At 43.4% G+C, this 23,887-nt stretch overlaps 2 protein-coding genes across 2 annotated transcripts in view; both read right to left on the bottom strand.

The window, feature by feature from the left end:
• Positions 1-23,887, bottom strand: part of fgb (fibrinogen beta chain) — a 199,461-nt gene that overhangs the window by 35,661 nt on the left and 139,913 nt on the right. The window lies entirely within an intron of this gene.
• eslec (eosinophil lineage-specific marker) lies at positions 6,243-23,848 on the bottom strand. Its single transcript, XM_015946169.3, has 7 exons — positions 23,716-23,848; positions 17,291-17,405; positions 10,708-17,100; positions 9,248-9,435; positions 9,005-9,139; positions 6,593-6,698; positions 6,243-6,480 (listed from the first exon to the last, which is right to left on the bottom strand). The coding sequence occupies exons 3-7, from the start codon at positions 17,081-17,083 to the stop codon at positions 6,398-6,400; spliced, it is 6,888 nt and encodes a 2,295-aa protein (XP_015801655.3). The 5' UTR covers positions 17,084-17,100; positions 17,291-17,405; positions 23,716-23,848; the 3' UTR covers positions 6,243-6,397.

Genomic DNA, 23,887 nt, shown 5'->3' with positions numbered 1-23,887 from the left:
TTTTACCCAAAATAAAGCTAGGGTGGATAACGGCAGGACGTCAGGGTCCAGGAGTCGAACCAGGGAAAAGTGAGAAGAAGAGATGAGCAGGGTGAGAGATGATACAAGCAGAAGTTTGAGTAAACGAATGAGTAGCCTACATAATGTGAACGTGAGCAGTAGCCACATTTAGCTGCAGTCAAAGGGACAGCAGGTGGTGAGACTCATATTAGGACTGATAGAGGACTGCAGAGTCAATAAACATACAATCCACTTAATAAATGTTCAGGTTTGACGTGATTATGATGACTCAGCTGTCATGTTTCAACTCCACCAGCAGATGTCCCTCTATAAGGCTGCTAATGAAGCACTAATTCAGTTATTTTGTATCACAGAAACCTCAGTGGTGTCCCCAGCGGATGCCCGTCCCAGGGGCGTGTCCAGGGAGTGATCTGGGATAGCACATGCCACTTAATGGCCCCCCCACCGAGCTCCATTTAAATTGACTTTGTCCACAAAAGGCTTGGGGTTATAAATCGTATCAGTAGGTGGCAGCATGTACCTTTACCATTGGGTTCTATCTCCAGGCGTACAGCTTTCTGCATTATTATTATAATTATTAGTATTCACTATTAGGTTTTTTATATTGACATCATATTTAGAGCCCTGGTCCCAGTCCACTCCAGCTGTGCACTAAGAAGAGCTTGCTGGCCACTATAAAACAGCTCTAAGAAGAAAGAAAAATGGTCATGGCTAAATGTGGAGCTCACTAGAATGCAAACCTAACCCTAACTAGAACTTCGTTCCCACCATTCCTCTAAAACTAACCAGCAGGGCTCAGTAACATTGTACCAAAGTGGGGACCAGCAAAATGTCCTCAGTTTGCAGGTGAAAAGCTTATTTGTCCTCACTTTGAGGTATAAAGGTCCTTCTCAAAAAATTAGCATATTGTGATAAAGTTCATTATTGTCTGTAATGTACTGATAAACATTAAACTTTCATATATATTAGATTCATTACACACAACTGAAGTAGTTCAAGCCTTCTATTGTTTCTAATATTGATGATTTTGGCGTACAGCTCATGAAAACCCTACATTCCTATCTCAAAAAATTAGCATATTTCATCCGACCAATAAAAGAAAAGTGTTTTTAATACAAAACAGTCAACCTTCAAATAATTATGTTCAGTTATGCTCTCAATACTCGGTCGGGAATCCTTTTACAGAAATGACTGCTTCAATGCGGCGTGGCATGGAGGCAATCAGCCACAGACTGCTGAGGTGTTATGGAGGCCCAGGATGCTTCGATAGCGGCCTTAAGCTCATCCAGAGTGTTGGCTCTTGCGTCTCTCAACTTTCTCTTCCAGACAAGTACACACACACGTATTTATATGTCTGTGTGCACCTCCATTGTTTTCCATTCATTTTAATGACTCCACTATGACTAACCCATACACTAACCCTAACCTTAGCTGTTACGTCCCCGACAGGTGGTGTTAAAATGCGAAGGAGGGGGTAACATAAGAAATAAGACAGTGGAGTTAAAATGGTTTAAATTGTTGTAAAAGGTTATAAAAACAAGAGCAAACAGATGGCGAGCATTGTGATAATGCAAAACAAAACTCTAAAAGGTTTACATTACACCAATTACCAACTATAAAAACACCTGGTTAAAACTTATATTAAAAGTTTTACCAACACAGAAGGTGTTTAAAACCGGAGTCAATAAAATTGCATCAAACCAAGTTAACCTTTTACCCAACAACATCAAAAGATCCTTCTGGATCCTCTAAGAGCTTCTCCCTTCAAAAGCTCATAACTCAGAGTTAAAACTTTAAAAAACGAACTCTTTTCAAACAAAGGGGTTAAAACCAAAACGAGGCCTGGAGGACAGCAGAACCCCTGCACTGCTGCCTCCCAGACTTCTTCTTCTTTTGGAGTTTTAATGGCGGTTGGCAAACAACCAATGGTGCATTACCGCCACCAACTAGTGTGGAGTGTGGTCTGGAACAGCGCTCACAAAACAAAACCAAACAGGGAAAGAAAAAAAAAAAGAAAAAAAACCCTCAAAGTCTCCCAAACACCCTTGTCTCTCTGAAAAACCGAAATAAAATCTGAAAACAGTCACTCCTTGAATTTTGTCTCAATAAATCAACAAGATCCAGTCTCACTTTCAGCTGACCAAGAGCGTGAACCTTCTTTCCGCCTGATATTTCTGATAATGTAACATAACATGATCTATTGTTTCGTCTTCTCCACAATAATCACATTTCCCTGTATTATGTTTCCCTATCATGAATAATGTATTATTTAATCCAGTATGTCCAAACCTTAGCCTAGCAATGATCACCTCCTCTCTCCCACTCCGTCCAGTGTTTCTCATTTCTCCTACTCTTCTCTGAATGTCATACAACCATCTTCCCCTCCTTTCCTCCTCCCATTGTTTTTGCCATTTCTTCTTCATTTCTTGCCTTATTATGCTCTTGATCTCTCTTTGACAATAGTGAATATCCAACTGAACCGATGTATTTATTGTTGCTTCCTTAGCCAACTTATGGACTCCTTCATTACCTCTGATTCCACAATGAGCTGGAATCCATAAAAAATGTATTACAAGTCCCATCATGCTTATCCTATAAAGTGTTAGCTGAATCTCTAGTAGTATGTCTGGTCTGCTTTCTGAACAGCTGTACTTTAAACCGGTCAATGATGAGCTGGAGTCTGAACAAATAAGAGAATAATGGTCTGTTGTCTTCCACCCATTGAACAGCTAACAGTATAGCGAGCATTTCTCCTGTGTATACCGATAATCCATCACTCACCCTCTTTTTTACTCTAACATGAAACTCAGGAACAATAAAAGCTATGCCAATATGATCTGCAGTATTCTTTGATGCATCTGTATATATTTTTACAAAGTTACAATAGCAATCGATATAATCCTGTGCTGTATGTGAGTTTAGTATGAGCGACCCATCCTTATTTTTTATTTTTTATTTTTTCTCTCCAACAAAGTTAAACCAACAGATGCCTCAGGAAGAATCTGCCTCCCAGACTGCTGAAGGCACAGCCTTTTTATGCCAGGTGTGGGTCATCAACAGGATTCAGCTCAGCTGTGCTCCTCAGCAGCCTGGAAGAGAGGAGGAGGAGGGGCGGTGTCGGGCTGATCACCAGGGTTGGGTGAGCCTGGCTCCTGCATCCCACTGGCCAGGCTGGCAGCCGTAACATTAACCAATGGGGTTCTTTTCCTAACCATATCCTAAACTGACCTAAACTAAAAGGTAATTCACACCAAACCTCTTAAACCAAGTTTTAGGGTGCACACACACACACACACACACACACACACACACACACACACACACACACACACACACACACAAACAATAATAATGCCAAAGAAATTACTTAGTGAATTTTTTTTATCAAAAACACAAATGAAGAAGAAATACTTGTTACGGTTCATCAATGAAAAAGTAAGAAATACATTGATGTTCATGAATTTGACACGTTTTAACTCCCAGGTGAAAAAATGACTCAGACTAAGGCCTAGTCCACACTTAGCCGGGTTTTTTTAAAAACGAATATCCGCCCCTCCAAAAACTTGCATCCACACCACCTCATTTAAAAACAAAAACTCTGTCCACACGTACCCGGATAAATACGTTGTTAAGGACATGCCAGACCTGTAGGTGGCAGTACTTCCCCCGTTCTTAACCTCGTCCTTCGTCTGTGGTCTTCCGAAAGCAGCAGTAATTCCGCTTGCAAAAACAAACAAGCAAAAAGCGCTTGGACAATTGATAAAGCGAGCGCAGCTCTGAGGGCTTCCATGCTGTCGGCTTGTGTAAACACAGGTCGCACACGTGATGTCAGCATTTCTTTGTCGCGGAAAGTGACGTTGCGGACCTTAAAACTCCGGTTTTGTCTGTCCACACGCAGACACCCAAAACGGAGAAAACGCAGATCTTCACTTTGGCCGGAGTTTTTAAAAAGATCCGTTTTCGTGTGAAAAAACTCCGTTTTCGTGTGGATGACAGGCCAAAACGTAGAAAAATATCTACGTTTTGGCAGATCCCCGGCTACGTGTGGACAGGGCATAAATCAAACGAGTGAACAGTGATGTTGCTCATCAGCTTAACTCATTTATTTTTTGGTGGGCACAATGAACTAACTAGGGGAATGAAGTTCTCTGATGTCAGCTTGTTTTTTTAATGATTGTATTTTTGTTTGTGTTCCTAACCACACTTTAACAGCTTTTTTCTTTTTCATTGTTTAATTGATCATTTTCCAGGTGCATTTATTATTAATTCTACTTTTTTTCCCTAATAAATCACCTTTATAATGCTTCTTTTCAGAGGTGTGACCAAGTCACAAGTAAGTCACAAGTCTTTCCAGTCAAGTAGTCCAAGTCAAAGACAACCAAGTCCAAGTCCTTAACTTTGAATTTTCAAGTCACAATCAAGTCATCTGTCCAACTTCAATTTTATGACAATGATAATAAATAAATTCCAGAAATGAAGTTTCTTAAAGCTTCGTTTATTTGCTCAAACAAGCAGAAAGTGAAACTGATTATGAACAAAGTGCTGCTGCATTTAGCAGTAAATCAAACCCACAACCAAGAATGATTCATGATTTTTGTCCATGTCGTGCCACTTTTGTGCTAAAATATCAAATATGCTCAAGTCATCATCAAGTCAACAGATGCAAGTTGATTCAAGTTGCAAGTCATTGGCGTTCAAGACCAAGTCAAGTTGTAAGTCTATATAGATTTTATCAAGTCAAGTCAGAAGTCATTAAAATAATGACTTGAGTCTGACTCGAGTCCAAGTCATGTGACTCGAGTCCACACCTCTGCTTCTTATGAAATAAAAGAGGCTGGAAAAGAGAATAAAAGAAAGTAGTACACAATAAAACAGCAAAATACAACTTTACAATGTTAGCATATTTTAAAACATTTAGGTAGTAAGAATCCCTAATTTAATAACAAAACTGCTAAACTGTTTTCCAAAACCCGTGTGAAAGAACAGACTTAAAAAAAACATGCAATATATTTTGGTCAAGTGGTGTTGCCGTAGTATGATGACGTCCTTGGCCGGCACAGGACCCCGAGCAGATCCAGAAATCAGCACTGCATTCTCTCAAACAGATGATGTGCTCCCATGTAGAACCATTAGATGTGAATGAATGTTCTAAATATTTCCACTATGTGCTTTTAATTATTTACTTAAAGGGGCATTATGGAAGTTTGACAGCCAAAACATGTATAGAAATAATAAATGTCTTCTTCATACATTCTCCTGCAAGGCCCCGGTCCCGTAGGATGAGCCCTGGCATTTTTACTGTGATTGCCTATTTTTCTGTAAAATCACAGAAAAAGAGAGATGCTCGGGTCGAGCAGGCTGCTTCATGCGCGTTCACGCTCAGGCATAGCCCGTAGCATTTGCTATCCGTAGCTTTAGCAGCAGAGAGAGAGGTAGTCGATGGTGCCAACTCAGCGACTTTGTCGCTGTTCCTAACGCCTAGTGACAAAGCTAGCTACATTTCTGAGGACCCTTAGCTACTTTCTGTAGAACTTTCTTCTAGATATTTCCTGCAAATTAGCTACAAAATAGCCATTTTCGCTCCAACCCGTTCTTTGATTTGACGTTGTTTCAGGTGTCATCAAGGATATAAACGTTACAGATACTGTGAATGTTACTAGTGTGTGGCTCACCTTGTAAGATGTCAGACTCCCATGCAGAAGACCTGGGTTTGATTCTGGATGTCAACATAGTTTTTGTAGAGTTTCTTTTTTACGTTAATGGTATATTTTTTTACAGTAAGATGCCCACATTTTTATTTGAGACTCGCCGAACGGCATTGAATTCACGGATAAAAAAGATGTGGGTTCAACTTTCATTTTGGAACAATTTTTCAAGCAAGGGAAGGGAATGATCTGAGCATGCAGGAGGACTGACCCATCATAAACCTTTGTCGGCTGTGCTGAAGAGAAAGGTACAGAACCAAATTATTTAATTAATTAGCTGCGCGTTCTCCTGTCCTCTGTCCTCCGGGTCACACACACACACACACACACACACACACACACACGGGACTGTCTCAGCTGTTATTTTCGTTAAGGAGTGTGCACGTACAGCATGCACGCCTCGTGCATGAGCCTACTATTGAAGCTGCCGTTACGCTTTTGGCCTGAGGGGGCAATCACAAGCATAACAATTCAAAAGTCCGTAAAGTCCCTTTAAATAAAAACATCATCACATCTTTTACTAAATTATTTTATTATGCTTAAAGCACAGAAGACTGTTACACAAGGAAAGGGTTCTCTAAACTAATGTCAGATACAGATTATTTTACTTGAATTAAATTAAAACATGAGCGTTTGCTGTCAGATTCATGCATTCAGTTTCTTCTCAGATGTTAGTCATCGTCGTCTTTGAGGCTCTTGGAGCAGACAAAAGGCAGAGTTTGGTTGCAGGGAGCAGCCGTCCACTTCAAATTGACTACAGAACAGACAGAAAACAACAAAATGATTCATAAATGTGACAATGTGTAGACTTTATGATGTATGCATTCTTCTGTATATTGTTCACATGTGTGGTGCCACATCCTCACATTCATAGTTGGTCTTCAGACAGAGCTCATCCTTATCTTTGTGATCGGCACCCTGCCAGTTTTCATAGTGAAAGTTGGAACCATCAGTCCACAACCAAAAGTCAGGCTGTGGAAGCAAAAGCAACATTTATTAAGTAAAAAACTAATTAAGTACAATTTAAAGAAAATGTTTGGAAAAAAAAGAGATAACAACTAGTCTAGTGAACTAGACCAAGATCTTGCTTAGCAAAGTTTGCAAAGCTCCATTGGAACCTCTGCAGCCCCTAGCAGCATTCTGGCTGGCCAGTCACAGGTCTCTACAGGTGTTTCAAACTGACAGAGCACTGTGACTGTTCCAGAGCTCTGCCCACTTTGTGGGCCAATCAGGGCCCTCTATTCATCTGGTGGGCAGGATAAGTGGAACAAAATGGCGACAGCTTGTTTGAAACGGCTTTTACATTTGGACTTGGGCTTTATTAGATGTATTTAAGTCCTTTATTTAGATAAAATTATGTGTTTTCTTAAACAGTGGACTGCCTCGTTTACCGACGTTTGTTGTGGTAAGTATGTCACGTTGTTCGTTGTCCAGTAGCATGCAGAGTTTGAAAAACAAAGGTAGAACCCACCACCCGACCAACAGCCGTCAATGGAGCGTTGCCAGGCTAAATAATATCATCATCATCATCATCATGCTTTATTTATATAGCGCCTCCCACCACCCTCAAAGGGGGCCCAAGGTGCTGAACAGAAAAAGTTACAAAGATAAAAAGGGGTAGCAAGTCATAAAACACTCAAAACAAAATTAAGAACATAGACATTAGTTAGAACTATAACATGCAAATGAGATGGCATTTAGATAAAAGAAAATTAAAATAAAGTAGTTAAAAGAAATCAAAACAAAGAATAAAAAGCCATTCTATAAAAATGAGTCTTCAACCTGCTTCTAAAGACTGCCAGTGATGGGGACTGTTTGTGAACGGGAGCTGGTTCCAGAAAGAGGGTGCAAGGACTTGAAAAGCCCGATCACCACGAGTCTTAAATCGGGTGCAATTTCTGGTCAGCCGACCGCAGTGATCATGAGGGAACATGATTTATTTAGAGCTCCGTGGGGAAACTGCCTTGGAAAAACGTAAACACAAAAAGCAGAATTTTAAACTGTGCCCGGTATGAGACTGGGAGCCAGTGAAGGGAGGCCAGCACTGGAGAAATGTGGTCCCTTTTCCTAGTTCCAGTCAAAAACCTAGCTGCACTCTTCTGAACTAATTGCAGGTGATGCACAATAATCTGTCCCAGCCCAGCATAGAGGGAGTTACAATAGTCAAGCCTGGAGATCACAAACACATGGAGTACATGCTCCAAGTGGGTTCTTGAAAGAATAGGCTTGAGTTTAGTAAGGCGACATAACTGAAAAAGCAAGAACGGGCCACTGAGTTGACATGAGAGTCCAATTTCAGACCAGAGTCAAGTCTCACCCCCAGGCTAGTGACAACCGGCTTCTGGAGGGATGAGAAGGTGCACGGATCGACAATAGCAACTGAATCTGAGCTGCAGCTTGGGTGAAACATGATAAATTCCGTTTTACGTTCATTAAGGTACAGGAAATTAGCTGTAAGCCATGCCTTGATGTCATTTACACAGGTCTCAAGGGTCAAAAAAGATGCTCTGTTCCCCAGAGACAGTGGAGAATAGATCTGACAGTCATCAGCATATAAGTGGAACTTAGTGCCATGCCCGTGGAAGATGGACCCCAATGGCAACAAATAAATTGCAAAAAGCAGTGGTCCGAGAATTGAGCCCTGCGGAACCCCCAATATAATTATTTAGTCTCTTTAAAGAGTTAACAAAGAACACTTTATAAATAGATCTGGTGTGAGAGACAGTTTTTAATTTCTGTTTGTTCCAACGCTGCACCGGCTCCGTTACACTGCAAGAAATGGCAGAAGTCCTGTAGAAGATGTCTTTTCAAACACAAACAAGTCGACACTTTAGAGTTTTACTGCTAACCTGATGAAACAAAACGACATACAGATGCTTTTGGTGATCCTAAAATAACCCCAACCCTAAATGGATCACATTTTAGAGCAAAAGAAAACTAAAACATTGTATCTGAATCAGAAAATAGCGTTGATTCTGGACTAACCCTGTTGTGTATCTCTAAATCCTCACATTCCTATTGTAAAATAAAGGCTGTGAACCTTAACGACGTTTTGCGTATTGGAGCTTGTCAAAGAGAGCAGCTAAACTTACTCCCATGCTAGCCCTTAGGCATCAGCCCTCAGACATAAACTCAGTTTTTCAGAGCAGAAGACATAAAGGAAGTCTTTATTGTTCATATCTGAAGGAACAGTTGAAATGAAAAATTCCTTTAACAATCTGACCATTATTTAAAATTGTGAAGGGAAACTAGAGCCAACATATTAAATATCTCCTCACGCGTGCTGCACTAGCTCCTCCGAGCCAGGTTTCTGGGAAGTTGTGAGAATCTCCTCTGGTCAAAGACTGGATGAAGACATTCTCCTCAAAACTGTGGACTGATGCCAAGTTTCCTCCATCAAACTGACAGTAAAACTGCACAGAAATAAAAAGATATTAATTTCGTCATTTTTTAAATTCACCAGCAGGCACAAACACCTATGTCACCACTGAGGAGTCCTGGTCCCTCCACCCGACCCTCACCTCGGCTTCAGCCCAAGTCTTCTCATTCTCGTTGAAGATAAAACATCGATCGTCGAAGCTGGACCAATCTTCTGGACAGTTGTCCATTTCATCTGACTTTTCTTCATCTGAATCCTCTTCACTGGACCGTTCCTTTTTCTTGTTGTCATGTTTTTCTTTTCTCTCATCTGAATTTTCTGCTGGCTTTTCTAAAAACCACAGAAACACACATGATCTAAATCTCAGTTAAAGGTGTGGGACACTCACTTAATTATACATGCCAACTTCTAGAAGGTTCTGATGTGTGGAACTGAGGGCTCTGGTTGGAGCATAAAGACTGAAGCACACCGGAGGTGGACGCGCTGCATCATGCCCGAGGTTTTGAGAAGTCAAACGGTCACGCAGGACGCGCCGTGCCGCTGAGCGCTTCTTCAAAAGTTGCACGATAGTCACAACATCATGCTGGACTTGAGAACAGGAAGCGGGAAGTGACTCTATTGTTCATACGTGATCAGACTTGCCGTCGTGTTTTGTGAGACTAATTAATTAACGATGAGTAGGTACACTATTTATTAGATTATTTTAAGATCAATAGTTCTTTAAAGTTATCAAAACTGCAGTTGGGTTTGTGCCGTAAAGCCGTTCCACATCGTAATGTCTGTTGTAAAGTATTGTAGCAGTATTGTAAACCACCGCACTACGATGCTTGAGATAGAACTGGTGCCTATCTTCAGTGCCTAGGCGCGGCGCTTCTGGGACGCAGCGCGGCACTCTCCGTGTGCCCACTCTCATTAACTATAATGGCTTCTATTTAAAATGGCGGCGTGGGTGCGACACAGCACGTCCGCCTCTGGTGTGCACCAGGCGTAAGGCTTTAACACTTCAGTAATATAAGAAGGAGCTTGACCATGTAGAGCCTTGATTCTAAAATGAACTCTAAAGTTAACGGGTAACCAGTGCAGAGACGTCAGAATAGGAGTGATGTGAGCTCGTCTGTCTTCTCCAGTTAGGAGCATCGCTGCAGAGTTCTGGACCAACTGAAGGCAGTCAAGGGCTTTTTTGTTAAAACCTGTGAAGAGTGTGTAACAGTAATCTGGACGGGAGGCGATAAAGGCATGGGGAACCATTTCAAGTTCATGTTTTGACACCAACCTTCGCAGTATGGAGATATTTCTTTGAGTGGCCATCAAGAAACATTGATTGTACAAAAGCTTGTCAAAAATTATAATAAGTTTTTATTGGAATTGTATGGCTGTGTGAAATTAATTCTACTATAATACTACTTTTACTACTATTACTACTACTACTACTACTACTACTACTAATAATAATAATAATAATAATAATAATACAATAGTAATTAATATACTATACTAATGTGGGCTGATATTACTGGTAGTCTGTTGTCATCAGACGTCCATGCTGAGTAATCTGTACCACTAAACAGCAGAAATAGCACAGCATAATCTTTAACCACTCACCACAGTTCAGTGGTTTTATTCCTGGTGGTGTTTCTGTGCCGGGGATTGGAATTCCGGTGATGATGTTGACGCACCAGCAGTACCCTGTAGACTCGAAGCATTGCTGGGGTAGGAAGTTCCCTTCGGAATCACACTTTGGGCAGAATGCTCCAACTAGTGGTTTGCATTTTTCCTTCTTGCAGATACAGCCAATGTCACAATGAAGGTGTTGAGAGGGAACATTCTCTTGGGCTGAAGAGATGACAAAGTTGTCAGTAGAGTTATCTGGGTGAGGTGCAGGGCCTTTGGTATTAGCAGGTGGGTTATTTGGCTTAGTAGGTTGAGGCTCTGTGTGGGGTAAGAGGTTCCGGTGGGCAGAAACAGCAACTTCAGTGTGAGTAGGTGAGTCATCTGGGTGAGTTAATGGGCCTTCGATAGACATAGGTTGGTTATCTGGTTCAGTAAGTGGAAGCTCTGTGTGAGGGAAGAGATTGCCATGGTTAGAAACAGCAACCTCATTGTGATTTAGTGAGTTATCTGGGTGAGGTAATGGGCCCTCGGTATACCTAGGTTGGTTATCTGGTTCAGTAGGGGACTCTGTGTGGGGAAAGAGGTTCCAGTGGGAAGAAGCACCAAACTCTATGTGAGTAGGTGAGCTATCAAGGTGAGGTAATTGGCCCTTGGTATGCCTTGGTGGGGTTTCTGGTTTAGTAGGCGAGGGCTCTGTGTTGGTAGATACGTTTCTTTGGTTAGAAACAGCAAACTCTATGTGAGTAGGTGAGTTATCAGGGTGAGGTAATTGGTCCTTGGTATGTGTAGGTGGGTTTTCTGGCTTAGTAGGTGAGGGCTCTGTGTTGGTAGAGAAGTTTCTTTGGTTAGAAACAACAACCTCAACATGAGTAGGTGAGTCATCTGGGTGAGTTGATGGGCCCTCGGTAAAAGTAGGTTGGTTATCTGGTTGAGTTGGTGGGGGCTCTGTTTGGGGAAATAGATTCCCTTGGTTAAAAACATCAACCTCAGTGTGAGTAAGTGAGTTATCTGGGTGAGTCAATGGGTCCTCGGTATAAATAGGCTGTTTTTCAGGTTCAGTAGGTGGCGGCTCTGTTTGGGGAAAGAGGTTCTCTTGGTTAGAAACATCAACCTCAGTGTGAGTAAGTGAGTTATCTGGGTGAGTCAATGGGTCCTCGGTATAAATAGGCTGTTTTTCAGGTTCAGTAGGTGGTGGCTCTGTTTGGGGAAAGAGATTCCCTTGGTTAGAAACATCAACCTCAGTGTGAGTAAGTGAGTTATCTGGGTGAGTTAATAGGCCCTCGGTGTAAATAGGTGGGTTATCAGATTCAGTAGGTGGGGACTCTGTGTGGGGAAAGAGGTTCCCATGGGCAGAAGCAGCAACCTCAGTGCTAGTAGGTGAGTCATCTGGGTGAGTAAATGGGCTCTCGGTATACATAGGTTGGTTATCCGGTTCAGTAGGTGGGGACTCCTCATGGGGAAAGAGGTTCCGGTGGGCAGAAGCACCAAACTCTATGTGAGTAGGTGAGTTATCAGGGTGAGGTAATTGGTCCTTGGTATGTGTAGGTGGGTCTTCTGGTTTAGTAGGCGAGGGCTCTGTGTTGGTAGATAAGTTTCTTTGGTTAGAAACAACAACCTCAACATGAGTAGGTGAGTCAACTGGGTGAGATGATGGGCCCTCAGTAAAAGTAGGTTGGTTATCTGGTTCAGTTGGTGGGGGCTCTGTTTGGTGAAAGAGATTCCCTTGGTTAAAAACGTCAACCTCAGTGTGAGTAGGTGAGTTATCTGGGTGAGTTAATAGGCCCTCGGTATAAATAGGTGGGTTATCAGATTCAGTAGGTGGGGACTCTGTGAGGGGAAAGAGGTTCTCTTGGTTAGAAACGTCAACCTCGTTGTGAGTAAGTGAGTAATCTGTGTGAGTTATAGGGCCTTTTGTATTAAAAGGTGGGTTACCTAGTGTATTGGGTGGGGAATCAGTGTGGGGAAAGAGGTTCCCGTGGGCAGAAGCAGCAACCTCAGTGCTAGTAGGTGAGTCATCTGGGTGAGTAAATGGGCTCTCGGTATACATAGGTTGGTTATCCGGTTCAGTAGGTGGGGACTCCGCGTGGGGAAAGAGGTTCAGGTGGGCAGAAGCACCAAACTCTATGTGAGTAGGTGAGTTATCAAGGTGAGGTAATTGGTCCTTGGTATGTGTAGGTGGGTCTTCTGGTTTAGTAGGCGAGGGCTCTGTGTTGGTAGATAAGTTTCTTTGGTTAGAAACAACAACCTCAACATGAGTAGGTGAGTCATCTGGGTGAGATGATGGGCCCTCAGTAAAAGTAGGTTGGTTATCTGGTTCAGTTGGTGGGGGCTCTGTTTGGCGAAAGAGATTCCCTTGGTTAAAAACGTCAACCTCAGTGTGAGTAGGTGAGTTATCTGGGTGAGTTAATAGGCCCTCGGTATAAATAGGTGGGTTATCAGATTCAGTAGGTGGGGACTCTGTGAGGGGAAAGAGGTTCTCTTGGTTAGAAACGTCAACCTCGTTGTAAGAAAGTGAGTAATCTGGGTGAGTTATAGGGCCTTCTGTATTAAAAGGTGGGTTACCTAGTGTATTGGGTGGGGAATCAGTGTGGGGAAAGAGGTTCCCGTGGGCAGAAGCAGCAACCTCAGTGCTAGTAGGTGAGTCATCTGGGTGAGTAAATGGGCTCTCGGTATACATAGGTTGGTTATCCGGTTCAGTAGGTGGGGACTCCGCGTGGGGAAAGAGGTTCCGGTGGGCAGAAGCACCAAACTCTATGTGAGTAGGTGAGTTATCAAGGTGAGGTAATTGGTCCTTGGTATGTGTAGGTGGGTCTTCTGGTTTAGTAGGCGAGGGCTCTGTGTTGGTAGATAAGTTTCTTTGGTTAGAAACAACAACCTCAACATGAGTAGGTGAGTCATCTGGGTGAGATGATGGGCCCTCAGTAAAAGTAGGTTGGTTATCTGGTTCAGTTGGTGGGGGCTCTGTTTGGCGAAAGAGATTCCCTTGGTTAAAAACGTCAACCTCAGTGTGAGTAGGTGAGTTATCTGGGTGAGTTAATAGGCCCTCGGTATAAATAGGTGGGTTATCTGGTTTAGTAGGTGGGGACTCTGTGAGGGGAAAGAGGTTCTCTTGATTAGAAACAGCAACCTCAATGTGTGTAAGTGAGTTATCTGGGTGAGTTAATAGGCCCTCGGTATAAATAGGCTGTTTTTCAGGTTCAGTAGGTGGTGGCTCTGTTTGGGGAAAGAGATTCCCTTGGTTAGAAACATCAACCTCAGTGTGAGTAAGTGAGTTATCTGGGTGAGTTAATAGGCCCTCGGTGTAAATAGGTGGGTTATCAGATTCAGTAGGTGGGGACTCTGTGAGGGGAAAGAGGTTCTCTTGGTTAGAAACGTCAACCTCGTTGTGAGTAAGTGAGTAATCTGGGTGAGTTATAGGGCCTTCTGTATTAAAAGGTGGGTTACCTAGTGTATTGGGTGGGGAATCAGTGTGGGGAAAGAGGTTCCCATGGGCAGAAGCAGCAACCTCAGTGCTAGTAGGTGAGTCATCTGGGTGAGTAAATGGGCTCTCGGTATACATAGGTTGGTTATCCGGTTCAGTAGGTGGGTACTCCTCATGGGGAAAGAGGTTCCGGTGGGCAGAAGCACCAAACTCTATGTGAGTAGGTGAGTTATCAAGGTGAGGTAATTGGTCCTTGGTATGTGTAGGTGGGTCTTCTGGTTTAGTAGGCGAGGGCTCTGTGTTGGTAGATAAGTTTCTTTGGTTAGAAACAACAACCTCAACATGAGTAGGTGAGTCATCTGGGTGAGATGATGGGCCCTCAGTAAAAGTAGATTGGTTATCTGGTTCAGTTGGTGGGGGCTCTGTTTGGCGAAAGAGATTCCCTTGGTTAAAAACGTCAACCTCAGTGTGAGTAGGTGAGTTATCTGGGTGAGTTAATAGGCCCTCGGTATAAATAGGTGGGTTATCAGATTCAGTAGGTGGGGACTCTGTGAGGGGAAAGAGGTTCTCTTGGTTAGAAACGTCAACCTCGTTGTGAGTAAGTGAGTAATCTGGGTGAGTTATAGGGCCTTTTGTATTAAAAGGTGGGTTACCTAGTGTATTGGGTGGGGAATCAGTGTGGGGAAAGAGGTTCCCGTGGGCAGAAGCAGCAACCTCAGTGCTAGTAGGTGAGTCATCTGGGTGAGTAAATGGGCTCTCGGTATACATAGGTTGGTTATCCGGTTCAGTAGGTGGGGACTCCGCGTGGGGAAAGAGGTTCCGGTGGGCAGAAGCACCAAACTCTATGTGAGTAGGTGAGTTATCAAGGTGAGGTAATTGGTCCTTGGTATGTGTAGGTGGGTCTTCTGGTTTAGTAGGCGAGGGCTCTGTGTTGGTAGATAAGTTTCTTTGGTTAGAAACAACAACCTCAACATGAGTAGGTGAGTCATCTGGGTGAGATGATGGGCCCTCAGTAAAAGTAGGTTGGTTATCTGGTTCAGTTGGTGGGGGCTCTGTTTGGCGAAAGAGATTCCCTTGGTTAAAAACGTCAACCTCAGTGTGAGTAGGTGAGTTATCTGGGTGAGTTAATAGGCCCTCGGTATAAATAGGTGGGTTATCTGGTTTAGTAGGTGGGGAGTCTGTGAGGGGAAAGAGGTTCTCTTGATTAGAAACAGCAACCTCAATGTGTGTAAGTGAGTTATCTGGGTGAGTTATTGGGCCTTCTGTATTAAAAGGTGGGTTACCTAGTGTATTAGGTGGGGACTCTGTGTGGGGAAAGAGGTTCCCGTGGGCAGAAGCACCAAACTCTATTTGAGTAGGTGAGTTATCAAGTTGAGGTAACTGGCCCTTGGTATGAATAGGTGGGTTTTCTGGTTTAGTAGGTGAGGTCTCTGTGTTGGCAGAGCAGTTTCTTTGGTTATAAACAGCAAGCTCAGTGTGAGTGGGTGAGTGGTGTGGGTGAGTTAATTGACCCTTGGTCTGAGTAGAAGTAATACCTGGTTTAGGAGGTGGGGGCGCTGTTTGGGGAAAGAGATTCCCTTTGTTAGAAACAGTAGCCTCAATGTGAGTAAGTGAGTTATCAGGGCTAGTTATTGGGCCTTCTGTATTAAAAGGTGGGTTACCTATTGTATTAGGTGGGGACTCTGTATGGGGAAAGAGGTTCCGGTGGACAGAAGCACCCAACTCTATGTGAGTAGGTGAGTTATCGGGGTGAGGTAATTGGTCCTTGGTGTGTGTAGGTGGGTTTTCTGATTTAGTAGGTAGAGGCTCTGTCTGGGGAAAGAGGTTCCCATGGTTAGAAACAACAACCTTTACTTGAGTAGGTAAGTTATCAGGGTGAGGTATTTGGTCCTTGGTGTGAGTAGGTGGGTTTTCTAGTTTTGTAGGTGGAGGCTCTGTATGGGGAAAAATGTTCCGGTACCCAGAAACCACAAGCTTAGCGTTAGTGGGTGAGTTGTCTAGGTGAGTTAACTGACCATTAGTATGAGTAGGTGGGATATCTGGTTTAGTAGGCAGTTGCTCTGTGTGGGGAAAGAAGTTACCATGGTTATAATCTACAACCTCAACATGAGCAGGTGAGTTTTGTGGGTGAGTTAACTGGTCCTTTGTATGAGTAGGTAGGTTATCGAGTTTAGTAGGCGGAGGCTCGTTTGGGGGAAAAAGGTTTTGGTGGGCAGAAGTACCTAACTCTATGTGAGTAGGTGAGTTATCAGGGTGAGGTAATTGACCTTTAGTATGAGTAGGTGGGTTTTCTGGTTTAGTGCGCAGGGACTCTGTTTGGGGAAAGAGGTTTCTTTGGTTAGAAACAACAACCTCTAAGTGAGTAAGTAAAGTATCAGGGTGAGGTAATTGGCCCTCTGTATAAGTAGGTGGGTTATCTACTTTAAGTGGTGAGGGTTCTGTGTAGGGAACAATGTTCCGGTGGACAGAAACAGCAACCTCATTGTGAGTAAGTGAGTTATCAGGGTGAGGTAGTTGACTCTTGGTATGAGTAGGTGGGTTATCTGGTTTAGTAGGCGGGGGTTCTGTGTTGGTAGAGAAGTTCCTTTGGTTAGAAACAGCAAGCTTAACGTGAGTGGGTGAGTTGTCTAGGTGAGTTGATTGACATTTGGTATGAGTAGGTGGAATATCTAGTTTAGTAGGCAGAGGATCTGTCTGGGGAAAGAGGTTTCGGTGGGCAGAAAAAGTAACGTCATTGTGAGTGGGTACGTTATCAGGGTGAGGTAATTGGCTCTTGGTACGGGTAGGTGGGTTGTCTGGTTTAGTAGGTGGGGGCTTTGTGTGGGTAGAGAAGTTCCTTTTTTTAGGAGAGCCCTTCTTGTAAGTGGTATTCGTAAAGTTTATGGGAACGGCTGGAATCATGGTCAGGACCAGGCAAAGTCCCAGAGAGATGCTGAGAACCTTCATGGCTGCAGAGTGAAGATCTAAAACACGTAAAAATACCAGGATTAGTAAAGAAACCAAAAACATAACTAATTGTACCAATAAAAAAAACTGCATATCACTATCCAAACAATCATTTTTGTTCAGTTAAAAAGTTAAAAATTCAACAATAATTAAAAACTGGTCATTTTCTAATGAACACAAAAACTAAAGATAACTGAGGCAACTTACGTCCTTTCTCGATCAGGTGAAGCGTCGAGTCCTCTGCTTCTCTCCCTTATATCCTACCAGTTTGCTGCGTCATGGCCTTTTATTTTTCTAACTGCATTGTTGTTTGATGGTTGAGCTGCACAATAACAATGATCATTAATGCCCCATTTCATACATCTCCTTCATTCATTCACAACAAACGAACCAGTGAGGATTTGGATTTTCTTTCCTACAGGTTTGCGTTTTGTACACCATTTTCACAGAATGTTCAGTTAGAACTTTTCCTTTGTTTTCAGGTTTCTCTCTCTGTGTGTGTGTGTGTGTGTGTGTGTGTGTGTGTGTGTGTGTGTGTGTTTATTTAATCTTATCAGACTCTTTCCTTACAACCTTTAACTATTGTGGGAAACTGGATTAAGGTAATTGCTTAGTTGAATGCCTCCTAAGAAAAACTGGATATAATAAGTACAAACTATGCGGAACAAAAGCTGTAAAAGTCCACTAAGTCTGATCAGATGTCACCATCAAACAAGTGAACAGATTTTACAGTTAATGTACAAAAACTATTTCACTTATACTTTAAGTTAAGTCAAGTTTGTTTATAAGGCACCTATAAAAACGTACAAGTTTTAGGAAACAAACTCAACACCAGAAATCCATCTATGACATCGCTAAAAGGCTGTACTAAGATACCTTTGTCAACAGAATACCACATTTCAAATGCTAGCCCAAACAAGTGTGTCTTCTGGCACATTTTGAAAACTGAAACTTTGGGCTAGAGGAAGTTTGATCCATCACTTGGTTCCTATGAAACTAAAAGCTTGTTCGCCACACACCTTGTACCATGGTTTTGGGTTCTGGTGAAAGATGAACAGCTCCAGTTTTGGCTTTGTTAAGATGAAGGAAATAGCTTTTAAACCATCTTCATTTTGCCAATAAACAATCATGGACATAGACCATAGACAGTGTTTCCCTTGAAAGAATTCCAGCCGGGTGTGGGTGGGGGGGGCGGTGGCTTGAATTCACATGACAGTCGTCTGCATAAATGTGATAGCTTACTGTATAATTTTTAAGATGGTGGTCTAAATGTATACTGTAGATTGAGACAAGTACAGGTCCCTAAACTGAACATTGGGAACAGTGGTGTGCCTGAACGAGTTCCTCGAACGATCGTTTGTCAACTTGTTCGCACTTTTGTGAACATGAGCTCTACCCCCTCGTGTTTCGCCTGTTGAACATTAGAGTGAGCGCAGTCATTCTGGCATTTGTGGAGGGGCAGATGAACAACGCTCTCTCTTCCATTTGACAGCTCCAGAATTCCAAAGGAGCTAAAGCCATAGCTAAAAGCATCTTGTAATTTTAGACTTTATAAAGAGCAGATGGAACATGCTTCACAACTCGCAGCGTTTATGATTCATGCGGCTTGTCTCTGCGGTGAGCCAATATTCTCCCAAACTGTAGGGGGCAGCATGGAGCTCTACAGCATGCATCCAACACTACACCATAGTAGAAGTAAAAATTACTGTTATTTACAACATGGCATTCCAGCATTTTTAACAGCGTTCTCGTCTTTTCCGACAGTGCGAGCTATTTCTCTCCAAGAATTATTAACAACATGTTGATCACGGTGATCTTTGAGAGCTGAGTCATACAAATGTCTGTATTTACGAACCAGCCACCACTCACTTTGTCCACCACGTGGACAAAGCGGGTTCAGACAATGGATGGACAATTTATGAAATGGTAAATGGGCTGTTTTTGATGTAGTGCCTTCTAGAGTCAGGAAAAACCCCCAAGGTACTTTATAACACAATAATCAGTCATTCACCCATTCACACACACATTCACACCCTGGTGGAGATAAATTACACTGTAGCCACAGTTGCCCTGGGGCACACTAACGGAGGCAAATCTGCCATACACAGGCGCCACCGGTCTTGCACAAGGACATGACAACAGCGACAGACTGAGCCTGCAACTCAGGCTCAGAGTTGCAGGCTCACATATCTATATCTATAGATATAGATATATAAAATATGTCCAAAATGAGAGAAACATCCATCCATTTTCTGAACCCGCTTTGTCCACGTCGGGTCGCGGGGGTGGGGGTGGGTGAGGGGGGGGGGGGGGGGGGGGGAGGGCTGGTGCCTATCTCCAGCGGTCAATGGGCAATCAGGCGGGGTACACCCTGGACAGAGAGCCAGTCCATCGCAGGGCAACACAGAGACACACAGGACAAACAATCACACACACACACACACACACACACACACACACACACACACACACACACACACACACACACACACACACACACACACACACTCACACCTAGGGACAATTTGGACAGACCAATCAACCTAACAGTCAGGTTTTTGGACTGTGGGAGGCAGCCGGAGCACCCGGAGAGAACCCACACATGCACAGGGAGAACATGCAAACTCCATGCAGAAAGATCTCAGGCCGGGAAGTGAACCCAGGACCTTCTTACTGCAAGGCAACAGCTCTAACCACTGCACCACTGTGCAGCCCTGAGAGAAACATAACTGAGATAAAAAATAACAATGTAAGGAAAGGGAGAGAGAGAATAAACAGGAAAGAGGGAAATCAGTGGATTGTGGGGAAAGGCAGAATAAGGAGAGGGCGGTGATGAAGGTTACGCAAAAGCCAGCTTGAACAAGTTAGTTTTCAGCTGCTTCATGAAAGATACCACTTATCTCAGGTTCAGGGGGAGAGTTCCAGAGTCTGGGGGCCACAGCAGCAGGGAGACCCCCCAGGAGGGGGGAGAGGAGGAGTCGTCCAGGCAAACACTAAAAGACCTATTATTTAGGTCTACCAATCAAGGGCCTTTCTCCCTGATCCAGGTCTCGAGGCAAATGGTTAAAACAGTGTGTCGAACACTGCGGAAACATCAAGTAGCAGGAGCTTGAGGGCTTTGTGCCGTGAACTACCTTTTCTAGTGCAGTCAACGAAACTGTGTCAAAACCAAAAAGGGCACAGGAAGGTTGCTCTGCTGGAACAGAATAGCAGTGAGAGGTCTGTGACCTCGTGTTCTGTACTTTATGTAAAAACGGTCCTGGACCTGAACAACTGGAAGCGAAGAGTAGAGGTCATGGTGGTCTGGACGACTCGCTGGTCTCCACGATGCAGAAAGATCACGTTAGAACTAAACTTATTAAACTGATCTCAGCTTTCTGAAAACTCTTCAGAAAAAATATGTTTACATGGATGGAAATGCAGCAGAGTTTGGTTCATGACTGTGACTTTTGAAACTTTTGACCCAAAACTCAAGACCTAATGAAATCACCAACAGAAAGCGCTGAGGATATTTGATAAGGTCATTGGGGATCAAGATCCTGGTTCTGGTCTATAGGGCCTTACATGGACAAGCACCATCTTACATTGGTGATCTTCTTAGTCCCTACACCCCCAGCAGGTCCCTGGGGTCCAGTGATCAAAGCCTACTGGTTGTGCAGCACCAGGCTAAAGACCAAAGGTGACAGATCATTTGCTGCTGTGGCCCCCAGACTCTGGAACTCTCTCCCCCCGAGCCTGAGATCAGTGGACTCAGTGGTCTCCTTTAAAAAGCAGCTGAAGACTCACTTGTTCAAGCTGGCTTTTGTGTGACCTTCTTCACCTCTCTCTCTTTATTCTGCTCTCCCCACCTATTCCACCTTCCTCAGGATCCACTCATTTCCCTCTTTCCTGTTCACTCTCTCTCTTTCTTAACATTTTTTTAATCACAATTGTCTATTTTTGCTCATTTTACATATATTTTTAAACATTTTCTAAATGCTTTTTTATATTTTTACATTTTTTGCTTTTGTGAAGCGCCTCGTGATTTTTATCTTGAGAGGCGCTATAGAAATGATTCTTTGTTCTTCTTCTTCTTCTTCTTCTTGGGAACAAAAACTCTAGAGGACGTGTCGAGATTAAAATCAAACCATCAGGAAAATGTGAAATTATTATTCCCAGAACAGATACTTCTGGGGGGCGGCAGTGTTAATCCCTGAGGCAAAAGAGGATTGTTCAGCATTACTGTACACAACATGTAAATCTGGGTATGAAGCTGAAAAGAATTAGCTGAGTCATCACCGTTCCCGGTCCAAGTGTGAACCAGTTCTAGGTTTTGTGTAAACCTGCTGCTGAAGATCTAAAGTTTCGTGTGAACAAAGCAACAAACGTGAGCGGTGAGTGACGACAGATTAAACTCCTGGTGATCAGAACCGTGTTAATCCAGCTCTGCTGCAGGAAACAAAAGGTTGAAGAACATAAATGTTGCACAGCTGGGAAGTTTTATCCTGTTTTTAGCAGGACGAATGAGACGACGGATTCTTAAACTATTCCAATCAAAATGCCTACGATAAATACGAATACAAGCATTGATGTAGAAGACTGATTACAAATAGAGAATGGCTTGATTTGTTTGTTATAGAGAAGATCAGAGCGGATTTCAGTGAAAAAAAAAACATTGCTTTAAATCTTTTGTGTTAAACTGAGAAAATTCTGGCACAAATCTCTTTTAGATGTTTTGTCCCAAAGTTAAGGAGCCCCAAAGGCGGGCCCGCGGGCCATTTGTGGCCCTCGGAGGGATTTAGTTTGGCTCTCGTTGCATTTCTACAATGTGGGAATTTCATCTGCTGTGTTCATAACATTAGAATATGACAAGTTGATTTATACCAGTAATTCCATTCAAAACGTTAGATTTGTGTTTTAGATTAATTCATTACACACAGACTGGTATATTTAAAAAATGTCCTTAATTTGGATTATAAGTGACATCTAATGAAAATCCCAATTTCAGTAATGTAGAAAATCACATATTTGAATCAAAATTAAAGAAACGTATCTCCAACGTGATGGAGACCCCTGATGCACGAGATGATAGAAGATGTGCTCTCAGGGGCTGTGTACAGGTGTAAGACAGGTTTGTGGTTTTATCTGTTTTATTTTACTGGACAGTTTTTTTTTATGCCAATCCTTTTGCACTTTGGGATGCTCACGTAGCTGGAAAGTGGCGTGTCATGCTGAGGTGAGTGTGGATCCAAAGCAGGTAAGAGTGCACCAGGAGGCAGCTGTAGCGGGTTTAAGTCTCTGTCATGTGACACTCAGGAGAAAAAACTCAGGAGAACCAGACAGAACTAATGCAGGTTACAACGCAGACGCGTGCAACGCTCTGCACCAGCCGCCCGGTCCGGTTGGGTAGATTAGTTGGGCTGAGCGCCACGGGGACAGGTCCCGCTTAAGCTTAGGCTGGCGGTGTGTCCCACAGGAGTTGGTTGGAGTAAATGGTAAATGGCCTGTATTTGATATAGCACCTTCTAGAGTCCTGGAACCCCCCAAGGCGCTTTACAACACAATCAGTCATTCACCCATTCACACACACATTCACACAGTGATGGTGATGAGCTACAATGTAGCCACAGCTGCCCTGGGGCGCACTGACAGAGGCGAGGCTGCCGAGCACTGGCGCCACCGGTCCCTCCGACCACCACCAGCAGGCAGGGTGGGTTAAGCGTCTTGCCCAAGGACACAACGACAGCGACAGACTGAGCGGGGCTCGAACCTGCAACCTTCCGATTACGGGGTGAGCACTCAACTCCTGTGCCACCGTCGCCCGAGTGTTGAACGCAGGAAGCAGACACACAAGAAACTCAGGCCCAGCCCCAGCACTGCGCCCTTCGGTCTTCAGCCAGGTGCATCTGGAGAAACTGCGCTGTAAGGCTTCGAGTGTGTGGTACACAAGCGTGCAAATAATGGCCGAACTGAGACAGGCAGCACCGTGTTATCCATCATAATGCATGCCGGGATGCTTTAAATAAAAAACTTTAACAACTTTCAAACGAACAATTATTAGAAACAATTTTACATTCGTTTCTACTTTGTCTAAAATCTTTAGAGCATCAACTAATCATCCTAAAATTAACTACTTTCCTTAGAAAGTACACATGTTCTGAAAAGGAACTTGAGCTTTGCCTCCCGCAGCAATGGATTGTGGGTAATACACTTGGTCAGTGCCCTGCGATGCTTATTCACGCTTTTAATTACATAACTATTGTTTGAAAGAAAAGAAAATATCTTTTGCAAAATGCTCACTAAATATAAACAGTGTGTGTGTGTGTGTGTGTGTGTGTGTGTGTGTGTGTGTGTGTGTGTGTGTGTGGCACCAGTAGAGTTGAGTGGAACTGCGTGTCTTATTGTTTATTAGATTCATTACATCATATTTTTATAAAAGACATCTGTAACCATGGTTATCGTCTGATAAGACATCATGTATTTGATACAGCACCTCCTAGGGTTCTACAACCCCCCAAGGCGCTTCACAACACATCCTGTCATTCACACACACACACACACACACACACACACACACACACACACAGTGGTGATGAGCCTCTATAGCAGCTGGACACAGTCACAGTGACAGACTGAGCGGGACTCGAACCTACCCTCCTTCCTGTAGACGGCGTGGGCGTGAGGCACAAAGCAGCGTTCTTCTGTAACAGCCTGATGGTCTCTGGAGGCGACGGGCTGATCCCAGATCAGAAACCACCAACAGCTGGTTTCCTCCTGCGTCACGCTCCAGCAGAGGGCTCAAACACCACAATTATAGCACAAACG

This window comes from Nothobranchius furzeri, chromosome 2 (genome assembly GCF_043380555.1).
Source record: "Nothobranchius furzeri strain GRZ-AD chromosome 2, NfurGRZ-RIMD1, whole genome shotgun sequence".
Classification (NCBI taxonomy): domain Eukaryota; kingdom Metazoa; phylum Chordata; class Actinopteri; order Cyprinodontiformes; family Nothobranchiidae; genus Nothobranchius; species Nothobranchius furzeri.
The sequence above is the reverse complement of the archived record's forward strand: the minus strand, read 5'-3'. Positions and strand labels throughout refer to the sequence as shown.